This window comes from Protopterus annectens, chromosome 7.part0 (assembly GCF_019279795.1).
Source record: "Protopterus annectens isolate FY-2018-M chromosome 7.part0, PAN1.0, whole genome shotgun sequence".
In the NCBI taxonomy this organism is placed as follows: domain Eukaryota; kingdom Metazoa; phylum Chordata; order Ceratodontiformes; family Protopteridae; genus Protopterus; species Protopterus annectens.
Window position 1 is genome coordinate 1,708,905,310 of NC_056739.1, and position 27,207 is coordinate 1,708,932,516.

Here is a 27,207-nt window from a genome sequence, read left to right on the forward strand (position 1 = left end):
AGAAAATCTCAGGTTTTCCCTCCATGCTCTGTCCTCTAATTCTATTATTTTTTAAACATCTTTTCTTGTGCAGTCTCAAAAGCAGCCAGCCTTTTCTTCATTTCAACCTCTGAGTCTTGCAGTTTTATCACATTATCTGAACATCTGTTTAAAGCTTCTTCCATTTTTTTCCAGCCTTTTACTGTTTGAGTTAATTTACTCCATCAGTGTTTCATTTATTTTAGTTAGGTCTGTGTGCAATTGTTTTATACTTTCCTCTAAGTTTCTGGAAGTCATGTCTGGAGCTTGCACTGCTTTTTTTTCTGAACAGCTACAGTACTTTTTCGTTGCCTTTTGTAGCCAATTTTCCTTCAGGTCCTCTGTATTTCTTTTTCCCTGGAATCCAGACAGTGCCCTTAGTAGCCAGTTACTGAAATATTCCCAGAAATCTAGGTTCACTGGCTTTCTCTGCTAAGTTTCTGTTTTCACACGAGAGAGCTAAAAGTAAGCCGTTAACTCAATTTGCACCCATCTTGGAAGTCCAGTTCTTAAGCATTATTTTGAGCTTCATGGGGTATCTGGTCTTAAAATTACATTGAATGAGACTGATTTATGGTCAGATTTTACCACGAAGGACATCACACAGGGAGGGGGGGTGCAATGTTCTCACATGTTAGTGAGTACTATGTCCAGGACATTTCAGCCTCTTGTGAGTGTGCTGACTAGCTGTTCCAGAGCACTTGCACTGAAAAACTCCAAGAACCTCTGATCCAGAATGTTTGTGGTCATGTACTTTTCCCAGTCAATGGTAGAATAATTAAAATCACCCACGAGTAAGGTGTTTGGCTGTATGGCAAGTGAGTCCAATAAGTCCAGGTATGCAGTATGCTTTTTCTGTTTCATGGCAGGGGACCTATAGCTAGCTATGATGTGGTAGGGGGCTTTGATTATAGTTAATTGAACAAGGAGTAGCTCAAGAGATCATACTGTTTGACCAGTCTTGATGTGTACTTATCCTTAATGAAGATTGATACACCTGCTACTTAGGTTCTTTTATGCTCAGTTTGTGGTCTGAACTTATGGAAGGCATTGCAGCCCTGTATGGCCGGTGTGCTTTCCATGCCACTGAACCATGTCTCGGTGACTGCACATGTCACCATCTTCCAAAGTGACGAGTGTTTCCAGGGTGTGCAGTTTCTTGTTTAGACTCCTAGCATTAAAACAGAAGTACCTTGAGAGTTTATCTAGAGAGGATTTTGTATGTTGGGAGTTTGGTACGGGGTGGCTAATGCCTTTGCCAGTATCCAAAAGTCTAGAAAAGACAGGTGCAGACCATCTCTGGCAATGCAGCATGGCCTGTCAATCATGTCTTCACAGGCTGTCAGATACTAGATCCCCTTGGACTGACACCAGAAGCTAAGGCAATTGTTAAAGTTAATCATTTTTTGTTTGCATTATGGCATCATCCTTGGAGAAGGTAGAATGCTGCTTAAGGCTAGGCATATACCTGCCTGTGACACATAATCTGAAAACTCAGTCATATATCTCTTCATATAGTCCAGTGAGGTACATCTCAAGTCATTCAACCCCACATGGACTATGATGGAGTCATACCGGTACTTGAGTGACGACGGATCCTGGTACCTGATAGACAGCTAACTGTAATCCGTTCCTTATCCAGTCTAAGTGGAACATGTGTGTGTCTCACAATGGAGTCACCTATGACCAATGCATTAAGTTTTGTGGTAATACACCTTATGGGCTTATTTACTGAGACACTGGTTTGTGTGTTGTTATGTACTGTAGTTGTTTCTTGCATTGTTGTGTGTAAGTGGTTTGGGTGGCCTTTGATCTTTTGGTAATTCACTAGTGAGTACCTCCGCATATGTGGGTCTGTGTGTCGTGTCATTATTTAGTGTGGGAAGAGTGTGTGCTGGCACACTGTTTAGCATTTGACTTGCCCTTATGCGAGAGTCTTGCCTCCAATTTCACAGTGTAACTACATCGCTCAACTAAAGTATTTGTTTGTTTCAGGAAAAAGTGCTTATCAGCATACATGAGAAAACTGCTACATTGCCTCAGAATGTCCATGTCTATCAGGCTGGTCAGAGACACAATGGGAAACTCACTATCAAAAAAATAACATAAAACGCATGACTACTATATCTAAAAGACACTCAACGATGGACGGAAACCAGAATATTTATTTTTAACTTTATAATACATATGTAGATAGGTTTATTCATTTTTCGGGACAAGAGAAAGTGAGCAGGTTGGGATGAGTTACTAGGCAATGGGAAAAGCTGTTATATACCACGTGACCTCAAGAGGGACCTTTAAATGTAGGCGAAGGTAAATGGGTGTTTATCTGAAGAAGTTTTAAATTTGTTTAAGATGACAGCACTTATGGATCGATTCACCAGTTTTAATTAAGTATCTACCTTGGACATTTTCAATAAATTCTGGTTTCCATGCATCACCAAATGTCTTCTATATGTAGTATACATGATAGGAAACTCCCCCGTCCATGACACCAAAATCTTAATGTATGTTTTACTGTGGAAGGGAATGGGTTTACTATCAAAATGTCAAGGTGATTTATCGAAAGTGAGAAGAACGATCATGGAGCTGCAGAGAGACAAAACTGCAAACACAATTCCTATCGTCTTTGAAACCTCAACACAAGAGCTCGTGTTCGCAGTTTGGAGCATCGGTGTTATGAAGTGCATCGCACTACAGTGGGGATCAGAATTACCCTTTTCCTCACTGTAGTCCAATCTTGGATTTAGAATATATAAGTAGCAGGGAGTGGGGGGTGCACAGCCCCCCCCCCCCCATATTAAGGGTGCGAGGTGGCTTGCTCCTCTGCAAAACAGTAGATAACTGTCTGCCTTATAGCTTATGTTTTTTTCTGGATGGTGAGCGGTCCAATGTCGATTCTTTCCTTCGAAAGAATCGACATTGTAAGCAATCAGATTGATGGTTTTACGTTAATCTGGGTTGGGGATGTTTACAGTTGAGGTAAGTCACCTCGACATTTTGATAGTAAACCAGGGGAATGGGTTAATTTGACAGGACTGTACTGGTAACACAAAAGAGACTACAAGAGGGACCTATACTTTGTGTAGGCTAAGGTTGTTTAATATGGCAAGGCTGCTCAGTGCACAACTGAACTGCTCTTAGTGCAGCAGAAAAGCTTGGAAGGGTATCACTGATAGATGTCTAGTGAAAAAACTGAGCTTCTAGGCTTTTGCATCTATATGGGCACTGCTAACTGACATTGAAGAGCAGTACCTCATAAATGCAAGACTTAAATACGAGCAAAGAGAAACTGTTTTAAGCTAACTACCAATCAGGAAAACACACAATAAGCCTTTCACCAACAATCCCTAACTCAGGCAGGTTAGATAAGCACACTTCTGCCACAAGGGTGCAGAAAAACACCTTCGTAATGTAGAATACCTGGTTTGGATACCAAGTGTAACAAGACCACACAAACTTCTGACAACAGCCCTACAACTAACAGATACAATATAATACAGTGCAATTATCTATTTAAAGCAGCAGCATTTTGTTTTGAAACTGCTGAAGCACAATCACAGTATATAAGAGAAATGCAAAAAATACTTAGAGCCCTTTTGTGGGTTTTCCAGCTTAGACCAAGTAAGCACCTACTGCCATTAGATGAATAATCCTGGACCTTCAAATGTAAAAGCACAGTAAAGGTGTGCCCGGAGTGCAGTGCTACCACAAACAAAGATATAGATACAGCAGTGTACTTTAAACAGCTTATAAAAGTGTGATTATTCAATAAAAGTACTTTGCTTTGTATAAATGAGCCAACAGCCATGCAACTATACAGAATTTATAAATGCACTAAAAACAAGATAAGCTGATTAATAAGCCCTCCAGCCAATACTACATGCAGAAATCTCAAGCGTTTCCACAACTTAAACAGACCAGGCTACCTCCCAGTGCACTAAATGGAAAATCCACTGACCTCTTGATGGAAAAACAAGTGGTTGCTAGAGTGTAAAAATACACTACTTTATCCAACAGTTAGGTAGATAATGAATTCAAACTGCACTTTTTCAACATAAGCATAAGGAAAGGCAAATAAGTAAGCAGCATACAACTTCTACCTGTGGTGTACTCTTACTGACTGTTTTTCTTAGTGAAACCTTCCAATCCTTGAACAGGGTGTAAGCCCACTCCGTTCACCCTCACTGCATTTGGGCTCATTCTGCTCCCCTACCCTACCCCCATTCCCACACACCTCCACTTTCATTTACTTTATACTATCTACCCAAATACAAAACCCAACTCACCTCATCCAATTACCCTATCCCTGCACCCTGACCTCACACAGCCCCACCCTTTTGCCTTTACACTATGTCTAATCAGATTACTGCCATTTCTTACAATTCTAAATTATACCATGGCTATAATCTACCTCCTATCCCCTTTACTTTACTGCCTCATTTCACTCACCTCCTACCAATCAGAACTCCACCACATCCATCCTCCAACTAATGACACTCTTCATTCAACAAAAAGAATCATGCTACACATGCTCTATCTCACCATCTCTATTCAACATCTCTCCTACTCAACTTCACAAACAATTTTTAGTACACACTCCATCACCACCTAACCTAAAGCTAAAATATGTTTGTCATGGTCATGACCACAACCACCACCAATACCACTCCAAACCTCTCCCGCTCTCAAACACACTTATGATGGGGATGTCCACCCAAATCCAGGTCCTGCTTCTCTTACAACTTCTTCTACTGTCCCAACAGCCAACAGTCCCCCCAATCCAAAACATCTTGGTATATACTCAATTAACATACAGAGTATCCACCATAGAACACTCCTGGATTACCCTCAATTCCCCACACATCCAAACCCTACATGAAACATGGTTAAAGCCTCACAGCTCAAACTCTGAACCACCCCATTACAATATCTACCGGCAATACAGAATGGTTAGAAAAGGTGGTGGAATCACCATTACATACTTCGAACACCTCAATCTATCCCACCTACCCATAACCCATTACAATTTCAACTCCGCCGAGCTATTTAATCTAAACTGTCACCTTAACCCACAAAAGAAACTTGCCTTAGCTCTTATCTATATCCCACCAGATTATAACATTCCCATCTTCGAATCCATACTCTCATGGCTATCACTCAATATCACCTATAAAACCTTTCTGTTAGAGGACATTAACAATGACTGGCGAAAACTATCTACAACTAGCCCATCTCTCACCATCAACCTACATGGCTTTCATCAGCTACTTACTACACCTACTAGATTCATTAAAAACAATAACAGTAGCTCCACTCTTGACTGGATCCCAACAACTGACACTAACCTGTATTAAAACCCTACTACCCTACCAGACTCCAATAGTGACCACCTTCCTATCAGAGTTCTTAGGCACACTGTTCAGTTACCAAAATACAATCTCTATAAAGACTGACGCAATCTCACCATTTTTAACAGTGAGACCTTTAATCGCATGCTAAACTCTATAAACTGGTCAGTTCTGAAACACATCCCTCTAAATGATGCTGTCATTTCAATCGCACTTTTCTCTCCATCAGTGACTCCCTGGCACCTCTCCAAAACGCAAGGATCAAAACAACCCACACCCCCTGGCTCTCAAAAGATACACTCACTCTTATGGCATCACCTTCTCTTCTCCCAACCTATAGCAACTACATAATCTGGCTAAAAAACACATCAATACAGATAAAAACAAATTCTACTCTAAATGCCCAACTCACCCGTAAGTCTAACCTAAAAAAAATTCTGGCACTCTATTAATAAGATCCTGCACCCAGGCAACATTTTTACCCCCAACCCCCTATCCCGACAACCCCCCTTGAAAGTGCCACTCTTCCAAATTCATACCTCACTGAATCTATTCACAAACTCACCCACAATGGTCAGAACAATAAACACACACCCCCACTACACGTCACCAATACTCCCTCTTTCACATCTGACCCCATCCCAACATCTTACATCAAATCTCTCCTGGTTAAGCTGAAGCCATACTCCCCCTCTTCTGACAACCCCTCTTTCTTAAACTAGCCACTCACTCAATAGCCTATCCCGTCTCTATCCGGATCAACAGATCTATTTAAGAATCCACCATCCCAAATATGTGGAAATTATTCTTCATCACTCCATTACACAAGGGAGGCAACAGCAAAGAACCATCCAACTACAGACCTTTTGCTATCCTCTCTCCACTATATAAACGCCTTGAAAAATGCATTCACAGACAGCTTATCAAGTACCTTGTACATAATAACCTCCTAACCCCTATGCAACATGGTTTCAGACCCCATCATAGTACATCTACTGCCCTACTGTCCTTTACTCTACAGTTGCCAAAGCCATGGACAAAAATGTACTGGCTTCTTGCCTGTTTCTTGTCCTTTCTAAAGCATTCAATACCGTATCACACTCCAAACTTCTCAATAAACTATCACAAATCAACCTGTCTCCCTCTTCTATTAAATAGTTCACTAGCTAGCTCACTAATAGACAATACGTAAGATGGCAGGCTGCCTGCTCCCCTTACTTATCAGTCCAAATTGGGGTACCTCAAGGCTTGATTCTTGGCCCTCTACTCTAACATTTTCACAAACCAACTGCATACTACCCTTATTACCTGTTCCGATAGTTTCTCTAACCTCCTCTTTACTATTCAACATAGCTTCCTATCTGTAAAAAAATGGCTAACAGACAACCAACTAATTCTAAATCCACAAAAAACAAGGCTACTACTCTTTTTTCCAAAAACCTTCTCTAACCACAAAACAACCTTCACCATTTTTTCTCTTGACAAAACATCACACTTTTCCCACATACTAAACTTCTTAGTGTTATTATCGATGACCATTTAAAATTTGATACACATATTCAGCACTGTATCAAAAAATCAATCAAAAACTCAGCCTACTCTACAGACATAAAAAATACCTAGACCCTGACTAAGCAAAAACTAGCTCAGGCCTTCCTCCTTCCGTGTCTACTTTATGCCTCCCCCATCTTTTCACATCTACAATCTAGCCTTTTGGCTAAACTCTGTTATACTATAGTGTCACAAGATTTGCCAGTAACCAGCCCTACAAATCTCATCAGTGCTATGCACTAAAACAACTCCACTGGCTTGACTTTCCCCAGCACCTGCTTCACTCCCAGCTGCAAATGACTCATACTCTACTCTTAAAACCCCTTTCCAGTTCTGCTCTATCCTCATTAATATCACATTATACCCCTCTCAGAAATCACAACAGCTCTGACCAGCTCCTTCTGGACACCTATAACCCAAACAAAAACATTGTTACACTGCTTTACAAATATAGTATTTCCCATGGATGGAACTAACTCCCTCTTAACATCAGAATCACTTCAAACATAAACCTCTTTACATCCAAACTTAAAACTTTTCTCCTAAATACCACCACCTGTCACTGCAATGATCCCACTTAAATCTCACCTTACCACCTCACTACCTCTCACACTTTTAAACACCCTCTTATTGCAAGTGTCCCAACTCATTTGCACCTATTTCTCTTTTTGCCGATTAAAAAAAAAAAAAAATCAAACTTTTGTACTGCATGTTATGCACATTACTGTAATGTTTATGTAACCTTAATTCTTAGGCCTTTTGTAAATTTCTAATGTTCTCATGTATAGCACATTATTGTAATGTTTACATAAAACTTCATTGTCAGATGTTTTTTTTTTTTGTAACTTTGTAACAAGTGTCTGGAGCTTTTCTCCTCAGGTATCCAGTGAAAACGAGCCACTGGCTCACTTGGACTAACCCGGTTAACAAATGACAAATAAATAAAAAAATAAATACATAAACACTAGCAGGGAAACACTAGCAGTGCTTTAGTTTATGCAGGCTTGAAATCTTTTCAGAAAAAGACAAAGGCCCAGAAATTCATTGCGTACTTAATCACTCAAGAAACAATTTAACCAATGAAAAAACACGTAAAATGTACTGAGTAGGTAATTTAAGTGTCTATCTCTTACACAGAACAAAAACATCAGGCCAAGCAAGAGTTTGCAAAACAGAAAACAAAAAGCAAAACAGAAAGCAGCTCCATCAGTCGCGGACAAAAAATATAGGTTTATTTTCCTCATCCAGCATGTAATCCACCCGTGGTGCTTTATTTTATGAGGTTGAACTAGCCTTTGTACCAAGGGAAAGAATTTGTTTTGCAAGTGCAGTAAGGTTGTTAGCTGTTTCACTGGGGTCTTTTATGGTAAGTAAGTGGGACCAATCAAGGGTGGCAAGGTGATTTTAAGATTAGTGATATTCTGAACATTTTTGGGTCTGAAGGTGAGAAGTTTGGATTTAGATTATGCAGAGAGAAATGTTTGGGACAGTAATCACTGAAGGAGGGTGCAGGTATGGTGAGATTAGATATTACTGTAGGATTATTAGTTATTACAACCTCTACTAACGTGCGCCTACTGGACTGAGGGTTTGGTCTAGTGGCTTCAGAGTTGATTTGAGTAAGACTTGAGCTGGCCAGGAGTCCTGACAATGGCTTTTAGCCCTAAGTAATTAAGGCTGAAGTCTCCAAGAATGATTAGGTTACAGTTTTTGGAAGCTTTGTATACTTCTCAACTGTACAGATTTCTGCAGAATGTCCAGATTTTTGCCTCATATTTTTGGCCAGTTACTCATAAAATTGTGGTTTTCTGGCAAATCATTGAGGACTGAAGTTCAGAAAATAATGACAGACATTTGAGAGTCAGATGTCATACCTTTCAGAAAATCCATTCTAATGGAAAACCTTTTATTCTATCAACTTTCTAAGTTTATATGAGGAATTTTAAAATTATCTCTATTTTTAGGCCTTTGTCTCCTCATTATTTATGGCTTTGCCCAGATTTCTTGCTCTAAGAGGTTGAGAGCTATGGAGCTTTGGTATATATTTGCAGGATGAGGGTACTGAAGTATGGTAATGAGGCTGGTGGAGGTAGGTATACACTGGCTATAACAAGGGGTTTTTGGTTGGTTGTTGGAAATTTTAAAAGGAACAAGTCAGGATCCAATTCCAAGTAGCTGCTACCTTGTGCAACAACTATGGGGTTAAGGTTGTCTTTGAAGAAAATTAATGGTCTCCCTCCACGTTTTTGCCTGGTCTGTAATCTTGTAGGTATAATCAGTTTGATATGAAGGGGTGAAGACTAGGTGTGTCAGGTTTCAACCACATTTCTGTAACAGCTATAATGTCAAGACTAGGTTGTATGGTAAAGGCATTGATTAAGTCAGTTTTGTTCTTGATACTGTTGGTGTTAAAGAGGGAGCAGGTAATATGATACCGTTTATTGGTTTGAGAGGAGGCATTATTGTTAGTGGTCCTGGATTGGTTCAGTATTGCCTCTTAGTAGGGACTGGATTTGAGTAGTGCTTTCAGAATGTGTACTTTTGGAGGCAAATGGGGTTTTCTACCAAAATTAGAGATGATGAGGTACTGGGACACTGATATGTTTGATGTATGAGAGCTGGGTGCTGGCATGGGTGTGATGGGACTAGGTAGGTAGTATGCATATAGGTAATAATGTAGTCTGATGTACAGCTTTTGTGCGAGGATTGAAGAAAAATAATTAATATTCCCTTTAAAACAATTTCTTCGCGAGGAGAATGTAAATGTATGTGATGGTTATAGGAATTCCTAATGTAAAAGTAATTGCAGTACAGGCTTTATGATCTAGAGATTAAGGGAGGAAAGCAGTATTCCTTTAAGGATTGTTTACTGGGTGAATAAAAATGGGCAGAGATCAGAGTGAAGATAAATGAGATGGCTGGAGAAGGACAAAGCTAACCTCTGACTGGGTGTGAGGAGAGTAGATAAGTATGGAGGGAATGTCACAGAGAAGAGCAAAGAGTGAGAGGCTAGAACAGTGTTAAAGGCTAGGAAAAATACAAGAGAGTATATGTTTCTATGGTGGCTAGTAGACGAAAGGGAGGGTAGATGAAAAGATTACTCAGGTAATAAAGTTAATAACAGATTCTATATATCTAAAGATATATATATATATATATATATATATATATATATATATATAAGAGAGAGAGATGCACGTACAAACACACACACACACACATATATATATATCTACCAGGCTAACAACCACTAGGGCCCTTAAAAGCCTAGCCATGCAATCTAAAAGGGACCCACAAATTTGATTTATATAGAAGATGATTTACTGTACATAATTATGAATGAAAATAATACAGAGTGTACATTACACTGGAAAATATAAATGGATGACATGAAGTATATTAGCAGTAAAAGAGTGATGTAGAAGGAGGTAAAATGAATGGGAGTGTTTTTTTTATGATGAAGTAATTATGGTTAAAAAAGAAAAGGTTAGAAAAAGTGAAGGATATAATATGGGAAGAAGATATGTATTTAGTGGTGGTTGACCTCTATACGAATATAAGACATGAATATGGAATGAAAGCCCTCAAATTCTACCTAGGAGACACTCCATTGACTCAATATATTTTAGAACTGGTGATGTTTTGTTTAAAAAATAATATATTTGAGTTCAATGGAAAACTATACAGGCAGTTACAGGGTACATCAATGGAGGTGGCATTTGCCCCTATGTATGCCAACATTTTCATGGGTTATTTCAAAAGAATGAATATATTTGGAAATGAATTTTTTGTACAACATGTTAACAGATACATTCGCTTTTTAGATGATTTGATATGTATTTGCAAAGGAGGTAAAATAGAAGCGAAATAATTCATAGCAAAACTACATGAAAATGATTTAGGAATACGTTTTGATGGCCTACAGACAGGAAATAAAGTTAACTATTTGGATGAGACTCTTGAAGGTATTATGTGGGGAATTTAAGAACAAGAATACATAGGAAATTTAAAGAAGCTAACCATATTTTCCATGAAGAAAGCCATCAACCACTACATACAATAAAATCCATTCCATGTGGAGAGTTGTAATGATTAATAGATTGTGCAATAACCCTGAGGAAGTTAGTATAGAAATGAACAAAACTTTCAAAAAGTTTTGTGAAAGAGGGTATAAGGTTGAAGTGAAGGAAGGAATGGATAAGGTTAATAATATCAAAAGTGGGGACAAAAGTAGAATGAAGGAAGTCAAGGTGTACAAACACAAAGGGCAACAGGAGCAGGAATATATATATTTGATATCCATATCTACCCCTTTTTCTGAAAAGTTAGTGAAGCAGGTTAAATATTACTGAGGAATGTTGGAAAGAAATGCTAATTTTTTGGGGAAATAAAAAATCAGTTTCTCATATAGAAAGGGTAGAAGTGTTAAAGACTTTTTAGTACATGCAAAGTTTGAAATGCCACAAGTTGTAAGACGCGAAGAAATTGTTTTAAAGGGAACATACTTGCGTGGAAAATGTGGGATATGTACGTATGTAGTAAAAGATCTTATAAATATTAATGGAAAAAAGTTTCAGGTGAAAGGTACATATGGATGTGAAAGTCAGGGTATAATATATGGACTTAAATACCCATGTGTAAAATACTATGTGGGTGAAAGGAAGATAAATGTTTCCACAAGGTTAAAGAAGCATGTGAGAGATATAAAAAAAGAATAGGCAAACAAGTCCAGTGGCAATACATTTTAATGAATGTCATGGCGGTAATCCTGAGGGATTACAAGCAACTGTATTAGATAAAGTTTATGAAAAAAATTGTATACACCATCAGATGTTAAAAATATATTAAGAAGAAAGGAAACAAATGTTGATTTTAAAGTTTGACACTTTTATGTGTCAAGAGGGTTAAACCAGGAATGTAACTGGAAGGGTTTGTTATGATTTTTTTATAAAATTGCATTTTAATAAGTATGCAATTGTTTTATTGATTAACTGGGGAAAAAGTAGGTGTGTGTACAAGTGGGGGGAATTGGAAGAAGAGACATACTCTGTAAAGGCTAGCATAGCCGAAGCGCTAGATAATTTTATGGTTCTTGAAGAAATGTTATTTGTTTTATTCACTTGGCCTTTTTTGTGGTGAAAATAATTATGGTTAATTTCTAAGAAAAAGGATGGGGGCTAAGGAGGCTAGCAATGATAGGCAGACTGAATGAATGGGTGTAGATAGCCAAGTTTAAATATAGTGCCACATGGGGTAGGTTAGGGGAGAAGTAATTCCAAGCATAAAGACAGCAAATGGAGTAGAGATCCCCACTCTGTGAATGTAACCTTACTGCATCTGAAGTTAAGCTTATATTTTGGCTAGTACACATTAAGAGAAGACCTGAGAAATGCTCTAGTATGATGCAGCCTGGGAAAATTCAGAATTATTCTGAGCTATCTAAAGGGAAGGAGTAATGTAGTACTGGAGATAGATATGAAAAGTACAGCACACAGAACAATGCAGCAACAAGACAAAGCAACTGTGCTGTGCTTTACAAATGAGTCTAAGATTCCCTAACTCTTACTCAAATAAGGGGGAGGTCTTAAACCCTTTAGCCCCCTCTCAGGAGTGCAGCAGCTGTTGATCTTGGTCTGCATCCCACTGAGTAGGTATGGCAGAGAAGAGAGAGGAGGTGACTACAGAATATTATGGAAATCTAGAAACAACACTACTCAAGAATTTCCCTTTGCAATAACTAGCAGCTCTCACAAATAACACACAGCATAAGGTAAAGAAGAGAGGCTCTGCTTACTTTAAGAAAAGCTGCAGAGCTTAGCTGTGTCTTCACAGAGAATGTTAAATGCACACACACTTCCCATTTCAAAAACCTAACTTTTCTTGCTGAGTACTGACTGTTTTGGGATAGAGATGTTATGCCTTTAAACAAAGCTGCAGAGCTTAACTGCATCTTCTCAGAGTACTTGGAAGGCAAATGCACTCCACTGTTTCAAAACTCTAATGGTCTTTCTTGCTGAGTAGTGATCGTTTGGGGTAGGCAGGTTATGTCCTGGATGACTGCTGCCTCTAGACAGATGACAGTACTGTTAGAAGTTTGCTACAATGCAAAATTAATAGTTTTAGTTAGCTTTACGATAGTACAACGCAGAGTAATAAAGGAACTGTTACTGCAGTCAAATCATGGTTACAAAGTAAATGTTACCACAGTCAAAACATGTCCTCAGAGCTACAATTTGGAGTAATAAAAAGGACATACAGAACCACAGAATACTGTTGTGCCCATAACTAAACTATGCAGGAAAAAATGACATGGAGAATCAGGGTCAGACAGCGTGAAAAGTAGAGTTATTGAGCTCCACGGGCAGCGACAAAAGCAGCCAAAGCTCATCATTTTATACTTACTAACATGTAAGCATTAGATAAATGAATGGTGATCGTGAAAAGAACAGACTTCAAAGATGAGGCATGTGAAGTCACTCTACACATGCAGTAAGTGGTTTCATATTCAGTATCCTTTCTTCAAAACCAGGTTTCCTGTTTAGCATTCTTCAAGCAAAGTTTCATCTGAAACATGATAAGGCACATCAAACTGCTATGTAATAATGGATTACAATAACTTGGCTAAAGCTGTGATACAAACTGCCAGTTTCTGCCAGCTTCTTTATGTTCCCCAGGACGGTCTAAATAAATATTTAGTGACATAACAGTAAGTCATACTTATGCAGCAATGAAAAACAAATCACCCTTAGTAGGGTAATATTTTGCAAAAATATGGTGTTTATAAATAAAAGGTACACATTCAGAATTACTATACATACATTCAGCTATATTAGTCTGCTTTATCTCAAAGTAGATATAAGAAACATTTCCAGATCTTTTATTACAAAACACATTGTGATATCCATGGAAGGAAGACATTACAGAATGACGTAACAAAAAAAAGGTTTTGCATCTCAGCAACTGTCAGGAGAAGAAAGTTGAATAAAAATAAAAGTTATGATGATAATGTGATTATATATTTTTTATACATTGTTACAGTTTTAAAGTACAATTTTGTAATAAACTATATATTTGTTATTGTGATGGCTTGTTTTTGATTACAGAATGATGCGACATATTTTTGTCCAAAACAATGACCTTCCCCAGGACTACGGAAAATCATTTAAGGAGTCTGCTTCCAGCAGTATATTTGTTGACAGGCCGATTTCCGTCTTGTACAGTAACCTTTTTTGGAAGAGTGACAATCATTCACCAAAAAAAAAATATATATTTCAAAACTCACCTGTTATGTTTTAGGACTAGTTTGACTTTACCATAGCTGACAGTACACAACTGCAAAGAAAAAAAAAACAGTCACTATCAACATATAACATAAATTTAACAGATTTAGCCATCCATTAGCTTCTTATCATATATAAAATTATCCAGAACCCTTCTGCTTTGTCCAGCACTAAATAAATTATGTTCACAGTCAGTAAATATGATCCTCTGACCAAAATCTCCTGCCTGTCCACAAAGCTATCAAATCTGCTGGGCATCGTCTTTACTTGAACTATGTTGATAAAGCTTGAAACTCCTCATCCATCCATCAGGTCAATACCCTCCTTGCCATTCTTCAAAAACATTCTGAAAGATTTCCCAGCCAAAAGCTGTCTCTGTTCTTGCTCAATACCAGAATAAACTATATTCCTAAATTTGAACAAGTATCTATTCATACCTTACACCTCCTTACTCTCCCTTCTTCACTCCCTTACTTCTATCAATTTCTCTCCCCTACCTTTCTCTCTAAACATATCAAAAGCCTACTTTTCTCGCACTTCACACTGCAATTCTTGTTTGGATTATACTACCTTTCCTTTAATTTCTCTATAAAGTGACAAAAATTTCTCATCATATGACCTGTCATATAACCTATAGCTATTATTAACCAGTGTTTTCATATTATGTTTAATTTGGTATACTAATTTAAACTACAGTTGTTTTTTATGTATTACTTTTAAAGATTGCAAAATTATTGTCCTTAAAATGTTTTGTAATACTTTGGAGCTTTTCTCTCCAGGCCTCCACTGAAAATGGGCTCCTACCCAGTCAGACTTTAATCAAATGTCAATAAATAAATATCAGCATCTGATCTCTGGACATTGGCTAGGCTTGTAATAGTCTGCAGACCGATAGCCTAGTATTTATCTATGAATCTATGGAGAAACATTTTTTTCAGAGAATGCATTTCTCTAGCAATCTGGTATGAAGATGGTCAGGATATGTCCATTAAAATACTCCACCCACTTTAAGTCAAATGGCTTTTTCTTGAATTACTCCCAATTGTGTGTGTGTGTGTGTGTGTGTGTGTGTGTGTGTGTGTGTGTGTGTGTGTGTGTGTGTGTGTGTGTGTGTGTGTGTCAAATGGCTTTTTTTTGAATTACTCCCAATTGTGTGTGTGTGTTTGTGTGTGTTTGTGTGTGTGTGGTGTGCACACTCACTTGGAGCAGCAGCAACAAAGGCTTTTGCTGAGGCATCAAGAGTTTTTTTAGCTGCCTTTGGAGGTTTTAATAAAAAAAATCCTGATAACATTTTGACAGACTGTTTCTTTACAACCTACATGCTGATATGTGCAGCATTTCCCCTTCAGCAAGCATAGGGCCACTGAATAGAAAATGCTTTCTCAAAGATATTCCACTGAGTGCTGATCATGCATCTCTGAAAACAGCAGCACATTTAATCCAAGGAATTTCAAGGCAATTAAGTCTTGCAACCATTTACACCATGCCAGTACCCATCCTTAGATGCTACTACAATTGCCATTGAGCCTGAAAGTAAAAAAGTGTCAGTAGCTCAACACGGAGTATGCTTGCTTTTGGGACGGAAGTTCAGAAGACTGTGGGATCTATTCCCACACCAGGTAGATGTATTTATTTTCCAGTACTGACAGTGCAGTGCAGCAGAAAGGGGTGGGGGGGGGTGCCACACTACTGCGTGTGCTTTACTTCAGAAGAGATGTTAAACTGAGGCCCCATCTTTCTGAGTTTGTGGTGGTTCAGTTGGATGTTATGGCACTTATCAAAAATAGCAGAGATTACTTTAAGTACAACTTTCCTTATTTATACTTCCTTACATTAATAACACATTCATATTCCTAACATATAATTCTGTAATTCTTTCCATTTTTTCTAAACATTAACATACCACATACATCAATATCTAATCTACACAAAACAATTTTTTCTATTTTTCTTCATTTAAAAAATAATTTTTTTGAGCCAACATCATCCACTCTTCTTAATTTCTTTATCATTATTCATCCTTTCTTCCACAACCATGTTTTTATTTCATCTACTGTAGCACATCTTCACAATCTGTTCACATGTTCTTCTCCATAATCTCCAAAATGCTACAAAGCATACTGTCCCATTTTTCAATTTCACATTTTCTCATATTTTTAAAACAATATTATATAAATATATTTTTAAATTATTTCCATTTATATTTCTTTTTAAAACTTCTCCATAATAGTTCATCTGTTTACATTTTACAAAACAATCCTGGAAGTTCACTAAAGATGTATGGCTTCTGCTAGAAAGGCCCTTCTCTCACAATGTGCCCATTTGCATTTCAGAGGCGTTTTAGCGTTAATAAGGTTAGTCCTCATAACAGCTAACATGCAGGTCTCTGACTTGCATTTACTGGTGAGAAGTGCAGATCTACTAATGCTAATATGCACATCGCAGTAGTAACCTACTGTTCGTGAGAGTGGCTTTCCTCCCCCAGTCAAGCGCACGTGCTCACAATCCCTATACCTGTCACTACCCTATTTTCCCTCCTGTGGTTCCTCCCACCCATGGGATACTTGGAACGCCATTACGACATGTATCTATTGGGCCCTGCTGTCTAGTCCTTCCCCCACCCTAGTTCCTGTACTGTTGTTGGTGCCATTATGGCATTTGAGAGTAACTCCGGATGTTTAGTGGTACCCCCCCCCCACCATCATATTCGTTTTAGGCAGTTGAACAATGCCAAACAGTCATGTTCAATGTAGCAAAATGGCGAGGATGGCTGTGCTGATCTACAAAGGCTGAGCGATTTCTTCTAAAATTCTATCTGCTGCACTAACTGAACACTGACAATTCACTGCAATCATAAATGCAGATTACTGTTTTGTTGTAAAATGCCTAGTATTTAAATATTTTAAACAAAATAAACAATATAATGAGGCATACACATCGAAGTAAGACTTTTGCCAAAGCTAAAAAAGTCAATATAGTTTTAAGAACTGTGCAGTATAAAGATGATGAGTACACAAAGGGCACATATTCTAAATAAACCTAGATGTTACAGCCATGACTTAAGAATATTTTGAACTACATGCAAATTGGTTAAGGTATACCTCTCAACCTCTTAGTGCAAGACATCTCGATGAAGCCTAAAATAATGGGGGCACAAAGGCCCAAACTAGGGACAGATTTTAAAGATTGCTCTTATAAACATGGAAAGTTGCCAGATTAACAGGATTTGTGTTAGCATGCATTTCCTGAAAGATATAAAGTCTGGAACTCAAATGTATGTCATCATTTAGTGACTTTAATGCACAGTTATTTGCCAGCAAACCACAAATTTTATGAGGAACAGGCCAAAAATGTAGGCAAAAGTCTGTACAATGAGAGCTATGGGTTAAGTATGTGCTGATCTGTGCATGTACAAAGGACAAGAAGGCAACACCTTAACCAAGAATAAAATTTATTTAGAGCTTTCTTCCAAAGAATACAGGATTTTTTTTAAGAGTCTGCTGGAAAATTACACATTCTAGGAGAGTTCTCCAAAGTGCTGAAGCTAGTCAGCTTCTTCCCCCACATCTCTAACCCACATTCTACTTATTCCACATATTCTTTAAACTCTTTCTCTGGCCCACACACTTCCACTTATCTCATGCATCCTTTAAACCCCTTTTCAGACCTGCACAATTCTATTTATCCCATGCATCCTTTAAACTCCTTCTCTGACCCACACACTTCTACCGCGTCTGGAAGTGTGTGTTCCAGTGCACCAGTACCCTCTCTTCTTTAACTTAGTCTGGAATTAATATACCCATCTAATTTCTCGTTCTGAACAACTTGTTTTTACTTTCCCACTCTGTACTACTAATTTCTTTAAACAATATGTTGTACCTAAAATATATTTTAAGCTTCTCCAAAGTCAAAGCATAGAAACAGAGCTGTACAACATTTTGAAATGTCAACATGGTCCCGTGCCATGTAGAATACCACATCAATAGACTCCTTCAAGTCAAGTTCCTAGTTCTACTAGTTTTAAATTAAGGCTGTCGTGACAAATGGAACCTAGTAAACTATAAACTGAAATACCTTTCAACCTCTTAGTGCAAGAAATCTGGAGAAAGCCTAAAATAATGGAGGGAAAAAGGCCCAAAAATCTGGATAAATTTGTGTTAGCATGCATATTCTAAAGTAAATGAAATCTGAAACTCAAAGGTATGTATTATTTAGTGATTTGCCAGAAAATCACAAATTGTATGAGGAACAGACTAAAAACAGGAGGAAAAGATCTGGGCCTTCTATGAAAATCTCTACAGTTGAGATATGACAGTAAAGTGTTTATTTTTTTTTGGGGGGGGGAGAGTAAATCACATGAGGAAAAACAGATAAGGTAGGAAAGATTAAAGATTATCAGAGTGTAGAAGGTTTCTGGGTGTAGACATGGCTGCTAAAAATGTGTTCTAAGTATAGGAAGAAATAGAACAACAAGGAAGGCAAACATTTGGTTGTGGGTACTTACAAAAATTTTGCTTGAGGGGACCAGTTGAAATGAGGACAAAGACAAGGAAGATAACTACACTGACGAGCAGAATTCTGTAATAGTACATAATATAAACAGTTATAAGAATTCAGGTCATTTGTGAATGACTGCTATTGTGTCAAAACTGATGACAACTTAAAGGGCTAGTTGTGTATGAAAAATTACTAATCAATTGAACTGTTATTCATTGATGAGGACTTTATCATATAACTTGTGAGATAGGAGGAAAGATGTGGCTTAGGATACATCCACCTATTTTAAGACTCAAGCAGACACAATTCTCCTTCACATCATCTAATAAACTTGAATTTGAAGTGGGGGGGTATTCAAATTCATTTCTAAATTCTGGTGGAATGAGGTTAAAATTTGCTGGAACAAATTTCCTGAAGCTACACTGAGTGCAAAACCGAGGCCTTTGTATGGTTATAGATTTTCTGAATTTCACTATAAGTTGTATGGTGTAGTTTAGTCTTGGGAAAGGGACATTAATTATCGTTCAGAATTCTGGAATTGAGAGATGAAAGTGGGGGGAAATGTGCATGGACATGAACAAGTAACTCAACTGCTTTCTGCAAAGTTATGCAATGATGCTCATGCTGGGATGCTTATGAAATAAATCTATTTTGTTGGCAGTAATACAAATAAGTGTTATGGCTGGAATTTAGAACAATAACTAAAGTCATATTCTAATCTGGGAATTAATACTGTCACTGCCTTTATTCACTCTAGAATAAGGTAGTTTGACACTTGAGAAGACCGTCTGCCATCAGCTCCATGTTTTCTTAAAACGGATAAATACATCCAGACCCACAAATGTATCAGGTCACTTGATCACAGCTAAGCAATGTTCAGTCTCAAGCCACTTAATCTAACAGTACAGACTTCTTTATAAACTAGTATAAGTACTAATATTTTAACTACTTCTCTTCTCTATATAGAGTCTGCAAGCCACACTTCAGGCTAGCTCCACCTCCTCCTGCCAGATGCACTTCAGGCTAGCTCCACCTCCTCCTGCCATATGCACTTCAGGCTAGCTGCACCTCCTCCTGCCAGATGCACTTCAGGCTAGCTCCACCTCCTGCTTGCAGTTAGAATCTTGGCTACAAGCTCTCATCCTATCTGCACAATATTATATCAAGCAAACAAAAAGCACAGTTTCTGCCTTAGCAAATGTAATACCAAGTTAAAAATAAGGCTAGAAATTAAACAAAAATCTCTCACTCATCCTACATCTGTAATCAGGCATTATTATGAGTTCAGCTTCAAAAAACAGCATTGCTTACCTTTATAAATTGGGCAATCCCATCTGGGATGGAGGTCTTGCTCAGCTTCTGAAGGTATTCAATGATGTCCGCAGTCTGCAGCCCCACACTAACAGCCGCATACAGCGAGTAAGCTGTGAGTTTGTATTCATGTACGTGGCTAGGTCTACAGACAGGCTCGGCAATGGCTACCAGAAAATCCTGGGCATACCTATATACAGGTGAAAATGCTTCAAGGAATATATGTCCATCTGGAGCCTGAAACAAACAAGCAAAATGTTACAGGAATAATTTAACCCACACCAGTACTGTAAGTCAAGAAGCAAAAACATTTTCACTGCTCTGTCATCACTGAAATAACATGTGCTGCTATTTGCTGTAATTAAGACAAGCATCTAGAATTCCCATAGCAGCTGCACAAAAGTGTACATATAAAATCAACTAGGAGGGACAAACAGACTTCATTTAGTAAAGCCACAGACTAAAAAAGTGAAAAAGAGAGTTTCAAGGATGTTGCATAACCTGGATTTAATAATGTTCTCAGCCATCGAAGAACGTATACATTCTTTAAAATAAGAGTTCAAAGGTTTGACAGTCGAGTTGTCATTACGCACTCAAACCTCCTAACCTTATCCCCCCTCACTAACCCTCCACCCTCCTTTCACCCAGTTGAACTTACTATTGCCAATTGCAAACTCAACAATCATGTAACTCTAACCATAGTCGCCATCTGCATTCTCCCTGGAGACAACATACCCTTATTAGAACATATTCTCCAGTGGATGTTTGACAATATACCCAATGAAATGATTATACTAGGTGATGTTAACATCAGTTGGATACCCTTTATCTCCAGCTCCCCCTCTACCAGCATAAACCTATATGGCTACACCCAACTTATCTCTTCCCACACCTTCACAAACCCACTAAATACTAGCTCTATCCTGGACTGGATTCTAGTCTCCACATTTAACCTCTATCAAAACACTGAATCCCTACCAGACTCGGTCAGTGACCACTCCCCTATACGTGTCCAAAGATTCTCCACTCATCTCTTTAGACCTCATAAATTTAAAGAATTCTGAAAACTAACCAACTTTAACTCGGATACATTCAATAATTCTCTTTCTACTATAGACTGGTCCTTCCTTTCATCCATACCTCTAGAGGACAGTGTCCTTCAGTTCAACTCTTCCTAAACACACTGAACTCCCTTGCCCGTCTCAGAGCTGTCAGAGTCAAATCACATTACGCCCCTTGGCTCACCAACCCTAGTCTTTCTCTTATCCAACACAGAGATACTGCCTGGAAACTCTGGGCAATGACCATATCACCCACATACTATGAAAAATACAAAGAACTCCAAAGGTTTGCCAAAAACCACAAACACTGATAAAACGAACTTCTCTCTCCCACGCTAAATAACCAAACCCACACCCTAAAAATTCCAGAATAACATCAACCAAATTCCCTACCCAGAGAATCCCTCAACTCCCATCCCCTGCCCTAATAACACATCCCAAGAAACAGCATCCGTTTTTCAATTCATACTTTACAGATACTATCAGCAAACTTACGCAAAACTCCCAGCCAACCAACCCTACCCCCCTACTGCAAAACGGCCCTTTATCATTAAATCATGTTCCAACCAGCTACATTAAAAAACTTCTTCTCAAACTTAAACCATGTTCCCCATCTGCCAACAACCTGCCATCTCCCTTTCTACAAAGTGTGGCCAATTCCATAGCATAGCCTGTCTCCATCCTCATAAACCGCTCAATCAGTGAATCCACCATTCCTACTCTTTGGAAAAAATTCTACACCTTACCTATCCACAAAAGGTGGAAATTCTGTAGAGCTCTCTATCGACCCATTGCCATACCCTCTCTTCTCTCCAAAATTCTCGAGCGCTGTGTTCACAAACAAATCTTAGCTTATTTTACTCAAAATAACCTAAACACACCTACCCAACATGGCTTCCGCTCCCATCACAGCACCACTACTGCCCTCATAACCTTTACTACCTCCATCTCTCTACCAGAGACAATGATAAACTAGTGTCTTGCCTATTTTTAGACCTCTCAAAAACCTTTGACACTGTCTCTCACCCCATCCTCCTCTCTAGTCTCTCAGAACTCAACCTCTCTAGAGCAACTATCTCACTGTTTCACAGCTATCTCACAGACAGAGCAGAGAGTCATTTTACAGACTGCTATCTCCTCCCTCCCCCCCCCATCAAAATGGGCATCCCACAAGGCTCAGTTCTAGGCCCCCTCCTTTTCAATGTCTTTACTAACCAACAATACACATCCTGTCCTCAGTCCTCCCTTGTACAGTATGCAGACGACTCCACAATCATTTCTTTGCCAATAATCTCTCTAGCGTTCTAACCCTGATGCAAACTTCTTTTAACCTCACTGAAACATGGCTAACAACTAACTCATACTTAATCCTAAAAAGACAAAACTTCTACTCTTCCCCCCGAAACCCCTTAATCAACTTAAAACTGCATTTACCATTTCTTCCCTTAACAACACTATCAAACTTAAAGTCCACACTAAGCTCCTCAGAGCAATCATATATCAGCTTAAATTCGACCTTCATGTACTTCACTGTAGCAAGAAAACCCATCAAAAGCTTGGCGTACTCTATTAAAACAAAAGGTTCCTCACACCCAACTCAAGGATCTCACTTGCCCAAGCATACCTTCTCCCCAACCTCTCCTACAGCTCTCAAATACTGACCAACCTACAGTCCTCATTACTTTCCAAACTTGAAACTACCTACAACAAACTTGCTAGATTTGCAGCTAATCAGCCTTCTAGGGTGGGAGGTTGGCATAATGGTTAAGGTATTTACCTTAAAGACACAAGGTATAGGGTTTGATTCTCATATGGGGTAAGTGACTAGGCTTAAACGGCCCACAAGGGCAGTTAGCTTAGTACTAACCTATGAACCTACAGATCGCACCACTGTCACTCTCTACAGACATTCAGCTGGCTCAAATTTCCTAACCAGGTCATATTTGCTCAGCTTCTCATTATCCATTCTATCTTGAACAAACCCTCTTCCTGCTCTAGCATCTCTTCCACAGTCTCCCTTTATAAGCCCCCTCGATCCCTCAGAAATTCAGACTAGGGCATCTTACAGATCCACAAACCTAAAAAATCTCCTGGACAGAATCCCTACAGTTACTTTCCTGTTCTCTTATGGAACAAGCTTCTCATGACTTTCGGAAACACCACCCACTTCTCTGAATTCAAGAAAACTCTCAAAATGTTACCTCTTCAGCACCTGGACCTGTCACTGTAATCACCCCACTTGAACCCTTCCCTCTCTCCATTGCTATCATCACTTATCCTCCTCTTCCTGCTGCTAAACTAACTGCTTTGCATTGCACAATCTTCCTCCCAAAGTCAACCTTGTATGTTTTTCAGCTAGTGCTTAGTCACTATTTAATACTAAACTTATTACTCACATTAAGTTGCTGATTATCCTTACTTTACTGATATTGCATATGCTTAATTGTTTTTGTATATTTTTACTGCATTTTCACGTCAATCTACTACTGTTCTTGATTTACTGTACTGTGGAGCTTTATGTAAATTTCCCTTAACTGTTTTTGTTTTATTGTATATTGCATATTTTTTTACTGTGTCTCATTTCAATTTTGTAATTTTTCTTGACTGTTATATCATGGAGCTTTTCTCCCTGGGCCTCTGCTGAAAAAAGGCTTTTGCTCAGTCGGATTATCCTGGACAACAAATGTCAAATTAATAAATAAATAAGATTAAAAAACTACTGGACTTGCAGCCTCCAAACAGATTTACTTTTGAGTGTCTCAATTGTTGCCAGTATACAGAACCTTACAAACAATTAGCTGAGCTTATAATATAAGATTTGCTATACACATTAAAGGAATCATTACAACATTTCAGAAAGAAACAAGCACCTATCAATAACAGCAGCCATTTCTGCTTAAAGAACAAAACACATTTTTTGTATAGCAAAAAGAATTACTCCATACATTTCTGAACATAACAGAAAAAAAATCTGCAAACGTTAAAGCTGAGATCATATATTACTAAAAAGTCACTTACAAGACTGCATTTCCATATGCATACTTGTTACATTTATTTACAGACATTTGATTAAAGTCTAACAGGTAAGGTGCCCATTTTTAGCAGTGACCAGGGGGAAAAAGCTCCAAAGTATTACAAAAACATTTTAAGAATAATTTTATAATCATCAAAAATAATACAAAAACATCTACAGTTTAAATAATTATACCAAATTAGACAATGTAAAACATTGGTTAAGAACAGATACAATTTAATGGCACTGAATATTTAGAAAATTTTAACCAGTTTAGGGACATAAAAGTTACATTAGTATAATACAAACAGAAATTGTAACATGAAGTGGGAGGAAAAAAAACAGGGTTATGGCATATTTAGACAGAGATCAAGGGAAAGAATTTGAGTGAAGTAAAGAAGGGAATGTAAGGAGATGTAACATATGGCTATGTACCTGTTCAAATTTAGGGACAGAGTTTATGCTGGGGATGAGCAAGAACAGAGCCTGATTTTGACTAGGAAATTTTTCAGAATGGTTTTAAAGTACTGGAGTGAACGTACTAACCCAAAAGACACAGGTAAGGATTTCCAGGCCTCAGCAGCATGGTATGAGTACAGACCATGCCCAGCAGATGTATTTAGTGCTGGGCAAGCAGATGGATGCTGGATAACTTTATAAGGGGTAAGAAGCTGTGTATATGTTCATTGAAGGGGTAGTTCTAACCAATTCAGGCTTTTTAGTGCTATACAGTGGCGAGTTCTGAAAAGGCTGTTTGCTATTAATTTAGCCATATACTATAGACAATTCTAGAAATAGAGAGAGACTATTTTGCTGTTGTTTCTAGCTTTATTAACAGTATATATAATGGTTAGAAGTGCTATTGGTACTATGGGAGGGACAGAAGCTATGTTGTGTGGGGGACAGGAATTATTCCTACAGGAAACAGTTTAGCAATTGCTTTATAAAACATTTTTCAGGTATTTTGGGGAGGGGGAGATAAGATTGCTGTAAGTCTAAAGTTAGTGATGTCTGCTGAATTACTTCCTTTGTGTAGAGGGATAATGTGTGATTTTTTTCCCCCCAGAGAGAGAGGGAACGTGGAACTCCTGGACTGACCTATTTATAAGGCTTGAGACAGGATAGCCAATACTACTGGCTGCTATTTTAAGGTGCTCTCTTGGAAGGTCATCAGCTGAAGTAGAGCATGGTTTGAGTTTAAGAGTAGTTTTATATAGGATGTGGACACAGGTTTGAAGGAGAAAGTGGATGTCGTGATATGTGGTTATTGGGCAGGGTAGGGGTTAGATGTTGAGGAATCCTTGGTTAGGGATACTATACTATTTATGAAATAAAAGCTGAACTGTACTGCAGTTTTCAGTGCTGAGTTAATGGGAGAGGGGCTAGGGTTTAAATTTTGTTAGGGATATAAGAGTGCTTTAATTGCTGACCAGAATTTTTTAGGGTTGCGTTTACTATTGCTCTGAATGTCATTACAGTATGTTTGTTTTTTGTCTTCATCCATTTGCTTTTTTAGTACAGTTGCAGAGCATTCTGAAGTTTTCAAGACAGTGTGGCATTTTACAGTTTTGCCATTCTTTCCACACTTTTTCTCTATCCTGCATTAGCATTTGACTTTTTTGAATAGCCAAACTGCATTATTTGTTTTTAGTCTCTTCCCTCTAGGGACTGAAAGGCTACTTAGGAAAATTGTACTAAATTTGTTTACAGCATCATCTAAGGGGGAGGATGTTTAGGAAGTTCTAGTTAACAGATGATAGGGTACTAATAAATATTTCTGGGTTAAATTTGTAAACTGTTTAAGTGGATGTGTGAGATGGCTGGTTGTACAGATTGGGAGATGGTCACAGACAGTCTGACATTGTACCTGTGATGGTGAATTTGCTAGGGTCTGATACTAGGATCAAGTCTAATGAGGAATTTGATGTCTTTCTATATTGGGTGAGACTATTAATAAATTTTGTGAAACACTACACGTTCATGCTAGACGTAGGGAACTTAGAGGCCAAGTCCAAACAATTGATACCGACATCATATACAAGCATTTTTCTTGTGGAATTGTTATGGATACTCAATGTAGAATATGTTCAATGTAGCTATATTCTCACCAGGAGTGATGTAAATGACAGTAACATACAGATTTATTTTCAAGAAAGTAATAAGAAGTTCTGCTGAATAGAACTTTGATATTGACTTCTTGTAGGTGGAACTATTAAAGCAATACTGCCACCTTTCGTCTTTATATAGTTATTACAGATTGAAATGATACCTCTTGGCTATATTGTTGAGTCATTTATGCTGGGTTTAAGCCAGGTTTCAGTTAAAGTAAGAATACCAGGCTTCTGTTGGGTAATTCAGGCAAGTAGTTCAGTAGTTTTATTTCTTATGCTTCTAGTATTTATGGTGGCAAACATTAGATTACAGGGGTGGGGGCACCATTGTGGAGTTAGAGTAGTCGGTAGATGGGAAATGTGTTGATGTCAGTTGTGATAGGTAGGGCAAGATTAGGGTGAATGTCTCCTCCTAGAAGGATTTTAGTATTTTGGAGACCCACGGTGGTGGTGCTGCGGTAGCGTTGTCGCCTCACAGTAAGACGCTGTCCGGTTCGATTCTCAGCTAGAGCGTCTTCTGCGTGGAGACATGCGTGAATGGGCATACCTTCGTTGAAGGTTATGCGTCAGGGCTGGTAACTCGACACGTAAAAATCAATTAACAATCATTAGCGGACCGGAGTTCCGCTGTGGCAACCCCTAACAGGGAAAAGCCGAAAGGCACAACAACTGATGGTTTTTGGAGAGTATTGTTCTAGAGTATTTTTCTACTTAATTTTATTTTAATTTGAATTAAAATGGAAACAAATCAGTCTATATTTAGAGTAAAGGTGCGGGGCATCATTAAATAGGTTAGTGTGATGTGTGAAGAGTTTACGTAGGAAGTATGGACAGGTAGTTGGGAAAGTGGGAGAGATGCTGAGGGCCGTTACAGAATCATGGCGAGATGAGTGATGGCTCAGTAGTAGGAGAAGAGAGGAATAGAGGATAAGCATGATTGCGTACATGGATCTGTATTTTATTGATGCCAAGAAATGGGGAAGTAGAAATCAAGAGGTTGCAGGGCTGTAGGAT

The 27,207-nt window shown here is 38.3% G+C and overlaps 1 protein-coding gene across 1 annotated transcript in view; it reads right to left on the bottom strand.

The window, feature by feature from the left end:
• Positions 1-27,207, bottom strand: part of ERCC3 (ERCC excision repair 3, TFIIH core complex helicase subunit) — a 476,680-nt gene that overhangs the window by 368,423 nt on the left and 81,050 nt on the right. The window contains 2 exon segments of the mRNA XM_044078239.1: positions 14,203-14,252; positions 20,009-20,245. Of these exon segments, the coding sequence (XP_043934174.1) occupies positions 14,203-14,252; positions 20,009-20,245 (287 nt within the window).